General features: G+C 47.9%; 1 protein-coding gene across 3 annotated transcripts in view; it reads right to left on the reverse strand.

Moving 5' to 3' along the window:
• LOC133466260 (retinoic acid-induced protein 1) overlaps positions 1-14,119 on the reverse strand; it is a 66,217-nt gene that overhangs the window by 16,827 nt on the left and 35,271 nt on the right. The window contains exon 1 of one of the 3 annotated variants that reach the window (XM_061749786.1): positions 2,259-4,732. The exons of the other annotated variants lie outside the window; for them this stretch is intronic. Within the exon in view, the coding sequence (XP_061605770.1) occupies positions 2,259-2,285 (27 nt within the window). The 5' untranslated portion in view covers positions 2,286-4,732. Of the gene's footprint in view, positions 1-2,258; positions 4,733-14,119 lie in introns of those variants that run through there. 3 annotated transcript variants of the gene reach the window in all.

Below are 14,119 nucleotides of genomic sequence, written 5' to 3' on the forward strand. Positions count from 1 at the left end.
ATTTTGTGGACGTACTTGGCAAATAAAGATGATTCTGATTCTGATTCTGATTCTGCCTCACAGCCAAAGTCAGCAGGGATAGGCTTGCAGCAGCTTACGCGCAGCCCCAATGTGGATGCATCATCACATTTGATTCATCAGTCAGGTTTTCTCTTCATTAGCCGCAGTACTTTTTGGGCTGACAAAATCCCACAAATTTAGGTGAGGAAAAAAACAACATTAAAATGAAAATTTAAAAAAATAATAACATAAAGCAAAAATAAAAACTAAAAAATGGACATGTAAATGAAAATACAAATAAATTAAATAAAACTAATACAATTAAATCAAATTAAATAAATAAAATGAAAATGGACATGGTAAATAAAAGTAAAAATATTAAAATACAATACAATAAAAATAAATAAAATAAGGAAATGAAACAAATATTCAGAACAAAATAATAATAATCCTAAAAACTAAAAGAATGATGCACTTTTGACCTAATGGTAAGATTTGCAATATCTGTTGAAAATGCAACATCAGAAAAAAAGGGAAAGAAAGAAAAGCGGGGAAAAAAACTACGAAACATTTTGTGATAATTAAAAGAAAAAAAAAGCAACGCCAAACACCGTCAGATGTTATCTTCGGAGCTGAATTGCGACGACTGGGAGTGACTGCGATCAGGGATTATGGAGTTCACGAAGAAGTTCAAGAGATGAGTTTGTGATGAGTATTGGAAGGAGGTGCAGAGGATGATTTACTGAGTGGGCTTTGCAATCTGGACTCTTGGGAAATATGAGCTGCAGTCATGTCCACACACACACGCACGCACGCGCACGCACGCACACGTGGTGTAATGCAACGCAACGCAACACGGTGCATTGCACACACACTTACAATGAGGTAATGTCCGTAATTAGCTTTACCTCCTGCTGGGAAACACAAAGTGGCTGATGTGTGTGTAATTGATTGCTGTGGGCTGCGCAAGCCTCACAGGCAACATTTTACTGTACGTAAAACCCGAGCATTTACGGGCACCTTTTTGGGGGGAAAAGTACCAGCGATGACCTTTCCACAAGTCACATTTCAGTCTATAAGCGCACGTCAATAAGCGAGCAAGTCGAGGAAGCGAAGGGCGCAAAGTGGGAAGCAAGAGAGGAGAAAATCAAATTGTTCAGCTGGATGCTTCATAATGCTTACACTCCTCTGTCTTGGTGCTTTTTTCGCATTTTCATCTTCAGAGGCGCTTCGAGATGGGATTCATCTTCTTGTGCCACGCACACACACACAAAAGGTGACCTTAAACCGTGTCTGTGCATTAAATATCGTGACGTAGGTACATCCGGGGTTTGACATGAACACCCACGTAGCCGTCAAATGTGGGCGGAAATTTCAGAAGTGGCGGTTAACACAGCCACTGCCACTAGCCACTTTGGCCGGTCCAATTTTGTATATACACAGTGGACCCCCCCCCCCCCCGCATATTCGTGATTCCGCACCTGCGGATTTACCTATTTGCAGGTATTTTTTCCAATTGTCTTTTATTTGTTTTTCAGGCAGACCACAAAAACACTTATTGGTGGTATATCCCCACTTATTAAAGAATTTCTTGTTTAAAAAAAAAGTTTTTTTTTTTTTTTCCCCCTCCCCCAGCGCAATTATAATCGGCATGAATTATTTGTAACTAGTTTGTAGTTTTCTCAAATTGCATCTGTAAAACGAACCGCTACAACTCCCATGAGCGCCGCCTTCACATAGTGTTGACTCATCGGCGCGGTTGGGAAGGCGTTTGCTGACGTCACTGGTCGCAGAGGGTCAGACATGGCTTAGTGAGGAAAAGCAAACAAGAAAAAACCTAATGAGAAAAAGAAAGAAGAAGAAGATCGAAAATAACTCTCCCCCGTTGACAAATGTATTTTGTCAGAAACCCCCACAGCACCAGTGATGAATGTAATAAATCAAATAAAATGCTAAGTGGCAAATTGTGGGTACCCCCTACCCACCCTTGAGGACAGGACTAAGACAAGAGCGTGCCAAATCCTCTCGGACCCTCCGCATCCCGGTCACCGGCTCTTCCGGCTCCTTCCTTCAGGTAGGCGCTACCGAACAATGCAAACTCGAACTAGCAGCCATTCCGACAGCTTCTTCCCTCTTGCAATCAACTTCTTAAACAGCTCACCTCCAATTCCATTGCAACATGCTGCCAATTTGTTTTTTTGTCTTGAGTTTGTTGTCACATTTCTGTGGGGCCAATTATAGATTACACGTGCACTCACAGTAGTTGTCTCGCCGCGCTGCTCCATTTGCACATCGACTGAGGAGTATCTGCAACATTCGCACAATCGACATTGTCCCAGATTATTGCGCCCGGACTTCCTCCAGCTCTTCCGGGGGAATCCCGAGGCGTTTCCGGGCCAGCCGAAAGACGGAGTCTCTCCGGCGTGTCCTGGGTCGTCCACCGGGGTCTCCTCCCGTTGGGACGTGGAGGCATCCGAATCCGATGCCCCAGCCACCTCAGCTGGCTCCTCTCAATGCGGTGGAGCAGCGGCTCTACTCTGAGCCCCTCCCGGATGCTCGAGCTTCTCACCCTATCTCTAAGGGAGAGCCCGGACACCCTGCGAAGAAAACTCATTTCGGCCGCTCGTATCCTGGATCTCGTTCTTTGGGTCACGACCCGCAGCCCGTGACCACAGGTGAGGGTAGGAATGTAGATCGACCGGTAAATCGAGCGCTTCGCCTTTCGGCTCAGCTCCTTCTTTACCGCAACGGATCGATACAAAGTCCGCATCAGTGCAGACGCCGCACCGATCCGCCTGTCGAGCTCCGGTTCCATTTTCCCTCACTCGTGAACAAGACCCCAAGATACTTGAACTCCTCCACTTGGGGCAGGATCTCATTCCCGACCCGGAGAGGGCACGCCATCCTTTTCCGACTGAGGACCACGGTCTCAGATTTGGAGGTGCTGATTCTCAAAGTATGTCTAACAAGAATGTAAAAAGAATAAAAACAAAAACAAAAAAACAACAACAACAACAACAAAACAATTCATTCTTCACCCCCAGAATATGAATCATTCAGAGACTTCAGGAAAACTTGGGTGCAGAACCTGAACAAAAACAGAACAAAACAATCGGGCCTTTAAAGATACAACGGACCCTCGGCACGCCAAAAATTCAATAACACTAAATGTAGCCAAATATTTCAAGAAAGCAGGATTACAAAATGTTGACCTTGAATTGAACTGCTTGGCTTCATGAAGCCTGACTGCACGGACGGACGGACGGACGGACGTCCTTCTGCCGGCATTCCGACCAGGCGGTCTGGGTCGGTTTCAACCCCGAGGGAGATTCTCGGGAGATGCGTCCAGCCAATATCTGCTCCGACATTTTTAAGCGTCCCGTTGTCACGGCGCCCAGCTGGAGGTCACGCGGGGTCGCGCAGAATAATCGGACCGAGGCGAGCCTATCGAAAGGTCGCAGACAGACGGATGGCGCGGTGACGCCGGCGGACGGGCGGCAGATGAGGCGCCAAGGCTGGCTGACAGTCAGGAAGCGATGCGTTGGCATGCCGGAAGCAGGCTGGCACACCGCGGTGCCTCCGCCGACCAACATGTTTTCATCCGTGCACGCTTTGAGTTTGTCCACCTGGTTTGGGCTAGCTAGTCTTCGAAAGATGTCACCCATGAATTTTGGGTCGAATTTGTTGATGGCATTTTAAAAGATGAACAAAACTGAATTGAAGAAATCATTGATAAAGGCTGACAGCCATTGTCCCGGATCCAGATCTGATCCTGATTCTGTAATAATGCGAAGACAAAGGTCGTTTCCTTTCCTTCAAAGCTTTCATAAGCTTTGAAGCAGATCCTGTGAAAACCTCCGGAACAAAGAGGCCACAGTCTTTCACAAGGTTCCTAAATAGTTTGATCCCGATCTAATCCAGATTCCGTAATACCATGTAGAGACAAGGACTTTTTCATCAGGTTTCAATCCAGTTTGATCCTGATGTGATCCAGACTCCTGTTACCCGTTTAATGTCGGGACAACGGCCGTTTCAGCAGGTTTCAAAACCCATTTTTGAATCTGGGAGTGATCCAGACTTTGTGATAATGTGTGTAACGTAGGGGAAAGGGTCTTTTCACAAGGTCCCAAAAGGGCTTGATTTGGATCAAATCCAGATTTCGTAATAAATTTCTTTAACCAATCAAATTTGATTGATTCATAGATCATAAGAACCAATCGGATTTCAAATTGGCCTTTGAGGGCCAGAGCGCCGGCGCTTGATGACATCAGCATTTTCCTGTCCTATGACTGGTCGGTCAGAGCAAAGCTTGTTGCCGCCAACTTCCACCGGCAAAACACGTCTGTCGTGAATTCATCTGATTGAAATCTTTTGTGTTTTTGTCATCTTCTTAGAAATAGTGTTGATGATTTGTAAAATTGCGACGCGATAGTTACGAGGTGGATTCAGTCGGGGGGTCCCTACTGAAGGCCCAGGTACCAAATGCAACGGCAGCCTCTTGAAACATTGAAAACATTTTTTTTTCTTTTTTTCTTTTAACTTATAACGTTTAGCCTCGCTGCTCTTCTGAAGAACGGTCAAAATCGAATGGATGAATCTGAACGAAAAACACAATTACAGAGAAAAATGGCTGATCTCGCCTCCACCCGGTAAGTCAGCGTATTATTGCCAATAGGGCCGAAAGCCTTATTGAAGGGATATTAAAGTCCAGCACGACCCTCCTCTTCCCCACGATGAAATCCGGCAATGCGGTCGGTATCTGACGGGCGTGGGCGGCTGAAACGGCTCAATAGCAGCTAATAGTCAGGAAACTCAGCTTTGCGCCGCTCGATTTTTGGGAGACCATTTGAGTTCTGAGAGGCCCGGCGGTGAACATGGGGGGTCTCATGTGCAATTGCCTCGTCTCCGGGGCGGAGGATGACTCATCGACATTCACAGACATGACCGCGCTCTCGCCATGATGACGATGACACTCCGCACCGAAAAAAAACAACCAAAAACATTTCCTTCGACGCACACGCCAGAAACACAAACACTGCAATAGCAATATGAATCAAACGATTCCCTCATCCGATCTTATGTAGTCATCGTAATATTATGAGAATAAAGTTGAAACTTTAGCGACTGTCAAAATGCCCACACAAAAGTCATCTCACTACAAGACAAAGTGTAGGGTGGAGCTCCGCGTTTGGGGGGGGGACGGAGGACCGGGCCGGCCCGCCGATACTGATAATACGCAGATAATTCACGCCCGTTATCTTTGTATATGATATATCATTGCGTATAATTGTGTTTTATTGTTTTTATACAATAGAGTGCTACTTTTCTGTGTCAAAACAAAAACAAACAAACAGCTTAAAGTACAGCTTCATTCCATTTTTTGGGAGCTTTGCTATTTCTAGTTGTATGAAAGTAGGAAGGGCTGACTAAATCGGGCACGGGACAGCAAACACGTGAATGCGGGCTTAACGCGACATTTCCTTCCCTTCCGCCGTCTCTTCAGCTGACAAGCCGAAGATGCCCGCTGACCTTTACGAGGGGAACAAACACGCGGCGACAGGCAAAAGCCACGACGACGACGCGGGGTCTGCTGTCACCATGGCAACGGGGGAGCCACTCAGTACGGCAGCGGCCTGGAGAAAGCATGCACGTGCGCGACCTGCGGAAAGCGGCCGGCTGCGCGACGTCAACGGAAAGCTGCTCGGAACGCACACACCGGCAATCAATACTGAGCCGATGAACGTGACAAAAACTTTACAAAATGAAATCAAATAAATCTCATCGTCACGAGAGAGCGCGATAATCAAAAGTATCAATTGATTCAGATCGCGTTGCGTTTTGCTACTCCAGGTGTTGCTCCGACGGACCAATCAGAGGGCGGAAGAGTGCTGACATCATCACCGAGGGCCGGTTTTCTGGCCCTGTGCGCATGAATTTGAAATCTGATTGGTTCAAGAAAGAGTGCCGTTGCACCTAATGAAGTGGCCGGTCAGTGAATGCGCTCAGTGCAATTGAAGGGGAAAAGTCAAAGTCATGCCGTGTGCCTTGACATACGAGCTTCATTCATTCCATGACCACGCTCAGAACTCAAGACACTCGTATCTCAAATCCTCTTTCCCCGTTGAAATGAATAACAATAATACAAAAACTTTCCATTTTTTTTTGGTTATGTGTACGTGCTTCTTACATCTAAGAAAAGTAGCATCCTATCATATACTTTATAAAAACATAATTAAATAGAACGTAAAGAATTCAACCACCTGGGGGCGGTATCATACAGAAGTATGACTATGCACGAAGGAGACGGTCACAAACTGCAGTAATAGTACTCATTCTTTGCAGAGGATAAATAATATATGCCTGCGAGTCTTGTTTTGCGCTTTCTGTTTCCCCACACCTGCGTTCAAATATTCAAAGTTCAAATCGTTCTAACACTGCGACGACGACGCTATTCGTTAGCCCGTCAATGGTGTTGTTAGCATGTAGCTAAACGGACTTTCCCGAGGCAAAGGTGTACTTCTCTTTGTTTGATGTTTGCTTTGACAGTAACTGCAAATAAACAACTCGCAGCTTCTTTTTTGTTCGCTCTTCGCCAAACCGCTGCTTGTCGGCAAGCGAGTCGAGTCGACTTGGCTGCCCGCGCAGAGGTCTGATCTCCAATTTGCGCTCGCAAGCCAAAGCAAACAATCGGCCGAACGCCGACTCAGATGGAAGTTTTGACACCACCCTGACTCGCTGCTCCCAATTTGTCAGCTGGAAGCCTCCGCCCAAAAACCTGTCAACCATCGTCCTCCTCCTCCACATCCATCGCTCCTTGATCTCTTTCTCCATCCATCCCTCCGTCCTCACCTCTCCATCGCCCTCGTCGTTTTCGAGGCGCGGTCTCCTCTGTCGGGCAGCTGCCGAGCGTTGCCCTTTGAAGGACTCAACCTGGCTTTGTTGACATGGTAACGGCGAGGGGGGACGGGCGGGGACGAGAAGGACGCACACACGGACTACATATCACATAGGTTGCGTTTGCCTCCCTCTGTGCGAGGACGTTGTCGTGGTTACCTGGGCATGTGACCAGAATGAGAATTGCTCATTATTTGCTGCGTGCGTGCGCGTGTGTGTGTGTGTGTGATGACAAATATGGATCAGTTTTGGTGTATGTGAGGAAATGGATGCAAGCTTTCTGGCTCGAGCGCGACGGATCTGCATCTGCGTTCGAAGCGGGACTCCCGCTGACCTCCGACAACGCGGCGAGAGCGACGCATCCTGACAGCTGAGGAACGACGACACCAGCGAGACCGACGACGTGCTCGACATCACAGACGTTCGCCGTCCAATTTCTGTCATTCCTTGCGTTGCTTTCTCACCCACGCGCACACGCGAGGGTGCACGAATGCACACCAACGCACGCACGCACGCACGCACCAGGGAGTTTGGGTCCTGCAAAGTGGTCTGCACAGCTACTTGGTATTCCATCAGCGAGGGAGATTGCGGAGCAGCCGATAGCGACAATGCGCGAGGAAGATTAGACGAGCGAGAAGACAAAAGCTGGCGGAGGGGAGGAGACTCGCTAAGTTTTGGATTGGAACATGACGGACAGCTGAGAGCTCAAACTTTTGCGCAAAGAAGCCACCGGAAGAGACCGCCGAGGGCTGTCGGGGCCAACAGAAAAACAAAACAACAAAAAAAAGACGACAATATTGCGTCAATCGGGTCACAAGGTCATAATGTTATGCAACGTACTGTAGGAGATCCAACACTGGACAACAATACCGAATATAACGAGAATAAAGTTACACGATGCTGTATCGTCAGTTTACGAGTACGCCCCAAAAAAATGTGTTTATGAGAAGAAAGTCCTCATGTTTTTAGGAAAACTTACAAGACAAATTCAAAATATATCAATGTCGGAATACTACGGGAAAAATATTACACATCTATGGAAATAAAGATGCTACGTACAAGAAAAAAAAGCTCATTTCTACAAGAATAAAGTCAGACTGTGACAAAAATGAAGTCGGAAATTGACGAGAATCTTACTGTAATATTTGCATGCGCTTAACACTTCTCGTTTGAAAATGAAACCAAGAATGCTTTGGATCGACGGTGACCCGTTTCACCACACACACAAATAGACACGTGCGCACACACACACACTCGCACGTAAACACACACGCACGCACGCACACGCACGTAAACAGCTGGCCTTTCCAGGAAATCGCGACGAGCGTTTTGCCGTGACATCCCGGCCGCGGCTCGGTCGTCTCTTCCGGCCTGCGTGCTGCACGCACACGCCCACACGCGCATGGGACGCACACACACATGGACAAACAAGACAGAGATCTTAGGCCTAGAGAGTTTATTTCATGTTAATTGTAGGAACATTTGAAAAAATGTCTTTTGCATCATCTCTGATCGGGTTTGCGATATACTTTGGGTTGGAAATGCCCAGGATGTCCTTTTTCAAGCTACCTGTATTCTCGTTGGTCTTTTACGCCCGGCAACGGAGACGGCCGGATTTGTCTTTAATATTTGATATGTAAATGAGCTCTGCTCTGACTGGATCCCGGATCATTCCAATTGAAATATGCTCGTATCGCTCCTTGGTGAGATCACGGCGTCTCGTGTCTTGCGGCGGCCAAGCGTTCGTAGCGACGTCGTGTTTGCGTCCTTCCACATTTTTGGCGACAATGACTGCAAGCGTCGCAATTTCATCCACAGTTAAATGATTAATTATTATGATTATTATTAATTGGTACCCACCAACAAGGTCGATATTGACTACAGATGCCACAAGGTGGCAGCACCGACTACTTTTGTCTGAAATGAAGCTCTTTCCCTTCACTTCACCATGGCGGCAAAGCTCTACTTTTACATTCGATAGGGCTTTGGCCTGAGCTCAATAACGGAGGGAAAGGAAAGTCATTCAGCAAATCGTGGAGGGTAGGGTCCCACTGTACATGCCACAAAATCACCACTTGCTCCTCTCCTCACTTCAACATAGTTCCTTGGCACCAACATGGCTAAAGAGGGCGCCAAAGCACAACTTTTATATTCGATAGTGGCTTGGCCTGAGTACAGAAACTGTTTTTGTGCTCAGGTCAGAGGAATATATTATCTATATCGTCATGCAGAAAATGGATAGGCTCCTCCCCTCAAAAATCCACAAGCAGCCAATCGTGGGGCAACACTGTTTTCCCTGCACAAATGCCTCTTTGCAAAAACAATAATTTGGCATCACAGCACGCTTCCTTTCGCAGATCGCCAACAAAAAAGGAAGTCAAACCGCACAGACGGGCGACATATAAATGACACGAAGGAAGGCGGCGCACACGCGAAGAGCGACGCGACGACGACGGCGCAGGAGAGGAAAACGGGCTCAGAGAGACGAGAGGCCCCGAAAAGTCTGACCGGAAGTGACTCATTATGTGCGCAGCGATGAAAGGGGAAGGATGCTTGTCGCGCGCCAAGTGGAGACGCTTAAGGTGACAGGGGCGGGAGGCAAGATGGAGGGCGAGGAAGACGCGCGGCAGCGAGACGCCAGATCGTTATCGTGCGGCCGCGCTGACCATCGATCCGAGCGGAGAAAGATCACCCTCCGTCGACATCGCGGGATGTGCGTGGATGTTAGCATCCCTGCGGGCTTGAGAGCCTGCAGCGATATCGGAAAAAAAAAGAAAAGAAAAAAAAAGCTCCAACGACACTCGGTGGAGTTCCGATCTCCGCCGAGGCTAAACGATCCAAAATCGGAGCGGCATTGTTCGATATCACAGCGAATCCCCGTTATTTGGGAGTTCAAGGGCTTGCCGCGATTAGCCAAAAGCTACACGTAATCGACCCCAGTTGCTACCGTGCCTCGTTCTGAATCGAGTCCGCACATGCGCGGTCGGACGGACGAGTCCATTGGCTGAGAAGCGAGGAGCGGGAAAATAGAACCTCGACAGCGACGTCGGGCGACGGCGTTAACGTCAGATTTACAAAGAGTGGCGTATTTGCCGTTAAATCCGGTATATGCGCAACCTACTTCCGCATTCAGAGCGTGACAAAGCACCCGTGGGAACTTTTGACATCGCCGCAGAGCCACTAAAACGAGAAGTTGAGGCTTCCTTCACGTTGACATGTATCTGATCGTATTTGTATGAATAAATGATAAGACGTATTTCACTTTTGTGTGACGATAAGAGCAATAAAGAAAAGAAAAAGTTCGGCTTCAAACAATCATGACATCAAAGTGTGTCCTGCTCGTTAGCGTAGCATAAGCAGGAAGTCGGCTCATCTGTTTTCCAGGTTTGGTCACGTGACGCTCTGCATGCAGCTGATTAGCTGCCTGACATTCAAAACGGACCAACTACTATTTTCTGAGCTTTTGTTTGAAGCAGATCTTTAATATGCAGCTTGGTTTTCCTTTAGGAGTTAGATCCGCTTTTAATTAGTAGTCCATTTGGAGAAATGTTTCCTGTTATACGTAATATTTTCCACGTTTGGCTTTCAGCTTTTGGCCGGCATTGAATAAATGGCCGCAAAGCAAATGTTTTTGTACCCACGTGTGATGACATCGCACGACGAAGCTGTAAAAAAAAACCGTAGCATATATCCCGAGGCAACACTGTCCAACATCGTGGAGCTGGTCGGTGAAATTCGGAACATCGAATGATCTAACTGCGTGAAGCCGCAACGGCTGCGCTGATTCCGTCTGAAAGCGGGTCTACGCCTTAGGGAGGAAACCGTTGCGGGCCACGCCCCGAAAAGCGATCTGCGACACGTCTCGAGTGGATGAAAGCGAGCCGAAGTTTTGCGTACGAGTGAGATGGGCGGCGACGCGAGGAGGAGGAAGAGGAGACGAAGGGGAAGAAAGGGAACTTCTTTGTCCTTTCTTGATGAAAGCAGGAATTGGATCCGTGATGAGGTGAGACGGTCGGCAGACGGGACACGCACGCACGCACACACGCTGTAAAAACGATTTGGGAGAGTGATAAATATAACCCATCAAAATCATCGAGAATTGACATTATTATTTCAGATGGGTAAGGTCGCCTAAAATATAAGGTCAAGTTGGCCTGCGCTGGTACCAAGAAAAAGGTATAAGCCGCACCGATCGGCTGACGTGCCGTCGGCGAACGTCGTAGTAGCGCGGTCGTCTCCCGAGTCCCGACCCGGAAGTGGCGGGACGGCTTGACGAGTCTTCGGAAAATTCACGGCGAGATGGAGAGATGAAACGGGGAGAATGAATTAGCCGTGGTCGGTGGGCAGTTTTCACGCCTGGCTCGCTGCCTTTTCGCCAGATCCGTCGGTGACAATCGCTCGGACGGGTTGTTAGCAAACAAACGACAAAGAAAAAGACGACATCGCAAAACGAGCTTAGCTGAAGGTGGATCGTTACTTGGATCGTTCCTGCTTGTGTGTCGGGTAAGCTTAGCGGGCTACATTTCACAAAACGTGCGTGTGGATGTGAAAACAAGGATTTCTCGTTTTCTGCGTCGGCGGTTTTCCTGCGAGTCTTTCGACACGTACATCAGTGAACTAAAGCGAACACGGATGTCGAGGAGCACAGCGTGTGCGAGCTCCAAATTGCGGGGGTCACCACGTCCGCCCCCACATTACCCGCAAACTCGGACGCTGTGGTTGGAAAGTGATCGCAAACTTTTTCACTTTTTTATTTTATAGCTATTGGATGACGGTATTCATCACCTCAAATTAATTACACAATTAAAGTGGCTCCAAATTGTTACCGTAAATGTATTGCGTAATTTCTATAGGCTCTTTTTTTTTTTTACAACGCACGCACGCACGCACGCACACACAAACACACCTCATACAGAAGGGACACACACACACACACGCGCGCGCCTTATTCCACTCAACTGAGACCCAAATGACTCCTCGCTCACTAATTAAACTTTAATCTCCAATAGCGCGCAAATTACCTGCCACGCAGCTGAGCGCCAAACGACGGGGATGCGGGGAAGAGAGGGAGCGACGGATGGACAGATGCATGAAAGAGAAGGAAGGTCACACTCCACCTGCTGGAGGAAAAACTTCCTCCCTTCATTCGTGGCGTTTGCCTTTACGCCTACAAGAATGCTGCTCAAGCGCACGCACGCACGCACGCACGCACACACGCTGTCCTCGCATTCTCGTCTTCCTCCATCTGCCTGGCCTCGTTCCAGTCTTCCTCAAAACAGACGCAGCCTCTGCTCGGGCGCCGCCATTTTGTGCCACGCATCAGACAGAGGGCATCGCCACGCTGCGAGAACGAACAATAATTACCCCGATTTACAAGCCTGATGTTCACGCATAAGCATCCCCGCCGGCCCGGCGCGGTCCGGCGAAGCGAGCGGCCGCTTCGACTCCAAATGTCAGCGCGTCTTTGTTTTGAACGACGCCGTCAACGTGCCGCATCGCCGAGCGACGATCGGCGACCCCGCACGACTCGATGTCTCCCGTACGATGATTTGTTTGTTCGTTTGTTTGTTTTGCAAATTGAAATAATATCCCAGCGGTACCTTGACTTACGAGAGTTTTTCAAGTTAAGAGCCATTGCGCAATGCGGTCACATGGGAATGGTGTCACAAAGGCAAAAAATATTGGCGTCAAAGTCACTGTTCGGCGTTTTCTCCGCTTTTTGGTCAGAAACCGTGCTTTTTGCTGAAACCCGTCAACGTTCGACTGCTGCTTACGAAACAACCGAATAAGTTGGTTTTTTTTTCTGGCGAAAGAAAATACAATATTTTGTGTGTTCAGTGGAAAAGCTCCAAAACGCCTCCTAGCACAATGGGGAACTTTTTGAAATTTGGATTTTTAACTGCAGCTATCTTCTTAGTAAACACGTATGCCAGTTAAGAATGTTGCTTAAAACATTGCCCTTACAGTTCCTAAATGTTTTACGACAACCCAGCATCAAAGGCTCAACTTTGCACTTCAAAAAAAAACAACTTATTCCAGAAGGTGAACCATATGCACGCTCCTGCCTTTCATAACGCAAGACGTCATAAAAATGAGCAGTACCTTCGTGAGAATGTGAAAAATTGTTTCCAAGTCGGATTTGTTTTCTCCCTCTAGTGGTCGGCGACCAAATTAAATGTTCAAACTCTTATTACGTCACAGCAGCTTAAATGCCATTTCATCCATTTTCTGTCGCGCTTCTCCTCAGGCGGGTCGCGGGCATGCTGGAGCCTATCCCGGCTATCATCGGGCAGGAGGCGGGGTACAACCTGAACCGGTCGCCAGCCAATCACAGGGCACATACAAACAAACAACCATTCACACCTACGGGCAATTTAGAGTCCCCAATGAATGCATGTTTTGGGGATGTGGGAGGAAAGCGGAGCGCCCGGAGAAAAGCCACGCGGGCACGGCGGGGAGAACATGCAAACTCCACACAGGCGGGGCCGGGGATCGAACCTCGGTCCTCAGAACTGTGAGGCAGACGCTCTAACCGGTCGTCCACCATGCCGCCACAGTAGCTTCCATTTTTTGTAATTAACTTTTAAGTACAACAAGGTTGCATTTAACCTTTTCCAAACTTTTTGTTCAGGTACATTAATAACATTTAAATTGAATGATAATTTCAGTATTTGAAATTGTTTTTTTCCCTCTTATATTTAAGCACAGCGTTGATTTTCAAACTCTGCATTCCGTAATCCTATGAAAGACACTTTTAAGGATTAAAGCCTCCGCTCGTTGTTGCTGAACACTTGGGCCTACGACGCTACCGTATTTTGATGTTTATCGTGATGGTGGAAGTTTTTTTTTACGATTTAGTATTTATTTATTTTTTTCGGCGCAAAAGGTTTGGCAAGCACTGGCGTACGTGTAAATTGTACACAGGCCGGCCGAGGATCTTTCCTGGCCAAACCCTCGGAAATGCAGTCAACGGGGAGGACATTTTTCCAGCAGGCTGCACTTTCCCTCGTCTCTTTTGAGGTTGACTTTAATGTGCGCACACACACGCACACACGTGGCGAGCGGGGGAGGACAGCGGCCGAATTCGTCGTCGTCGTCGGGCCCATTTTGGAGACCGAGCGCTACGTCCGCATATCCGCTGCGAAACTCCTGACTGGACGTTAACGACCACTTCGATGCGCGAGTGCCGAATAAACAAACAAACAAGAAAACAAACAAACAAACA

This window comes from Phyllopteryx taeniolatus, chromosome 16, assembly GCF_024500385.1.
Source record: "Phyllopteryx taeniolatus isolate TA_2022b chromosome 16, UOR_Ptae_1.2, whole genome shotgun sequence".
In the NCBI taxonomy this organism is placed as follows: Eukaryota; Metazoa; Chordata; class Actinopteri; order Syngnathiformes; family Syngnathidae; genus Phyllopteryx; species Phyllopteryx taeniolatus.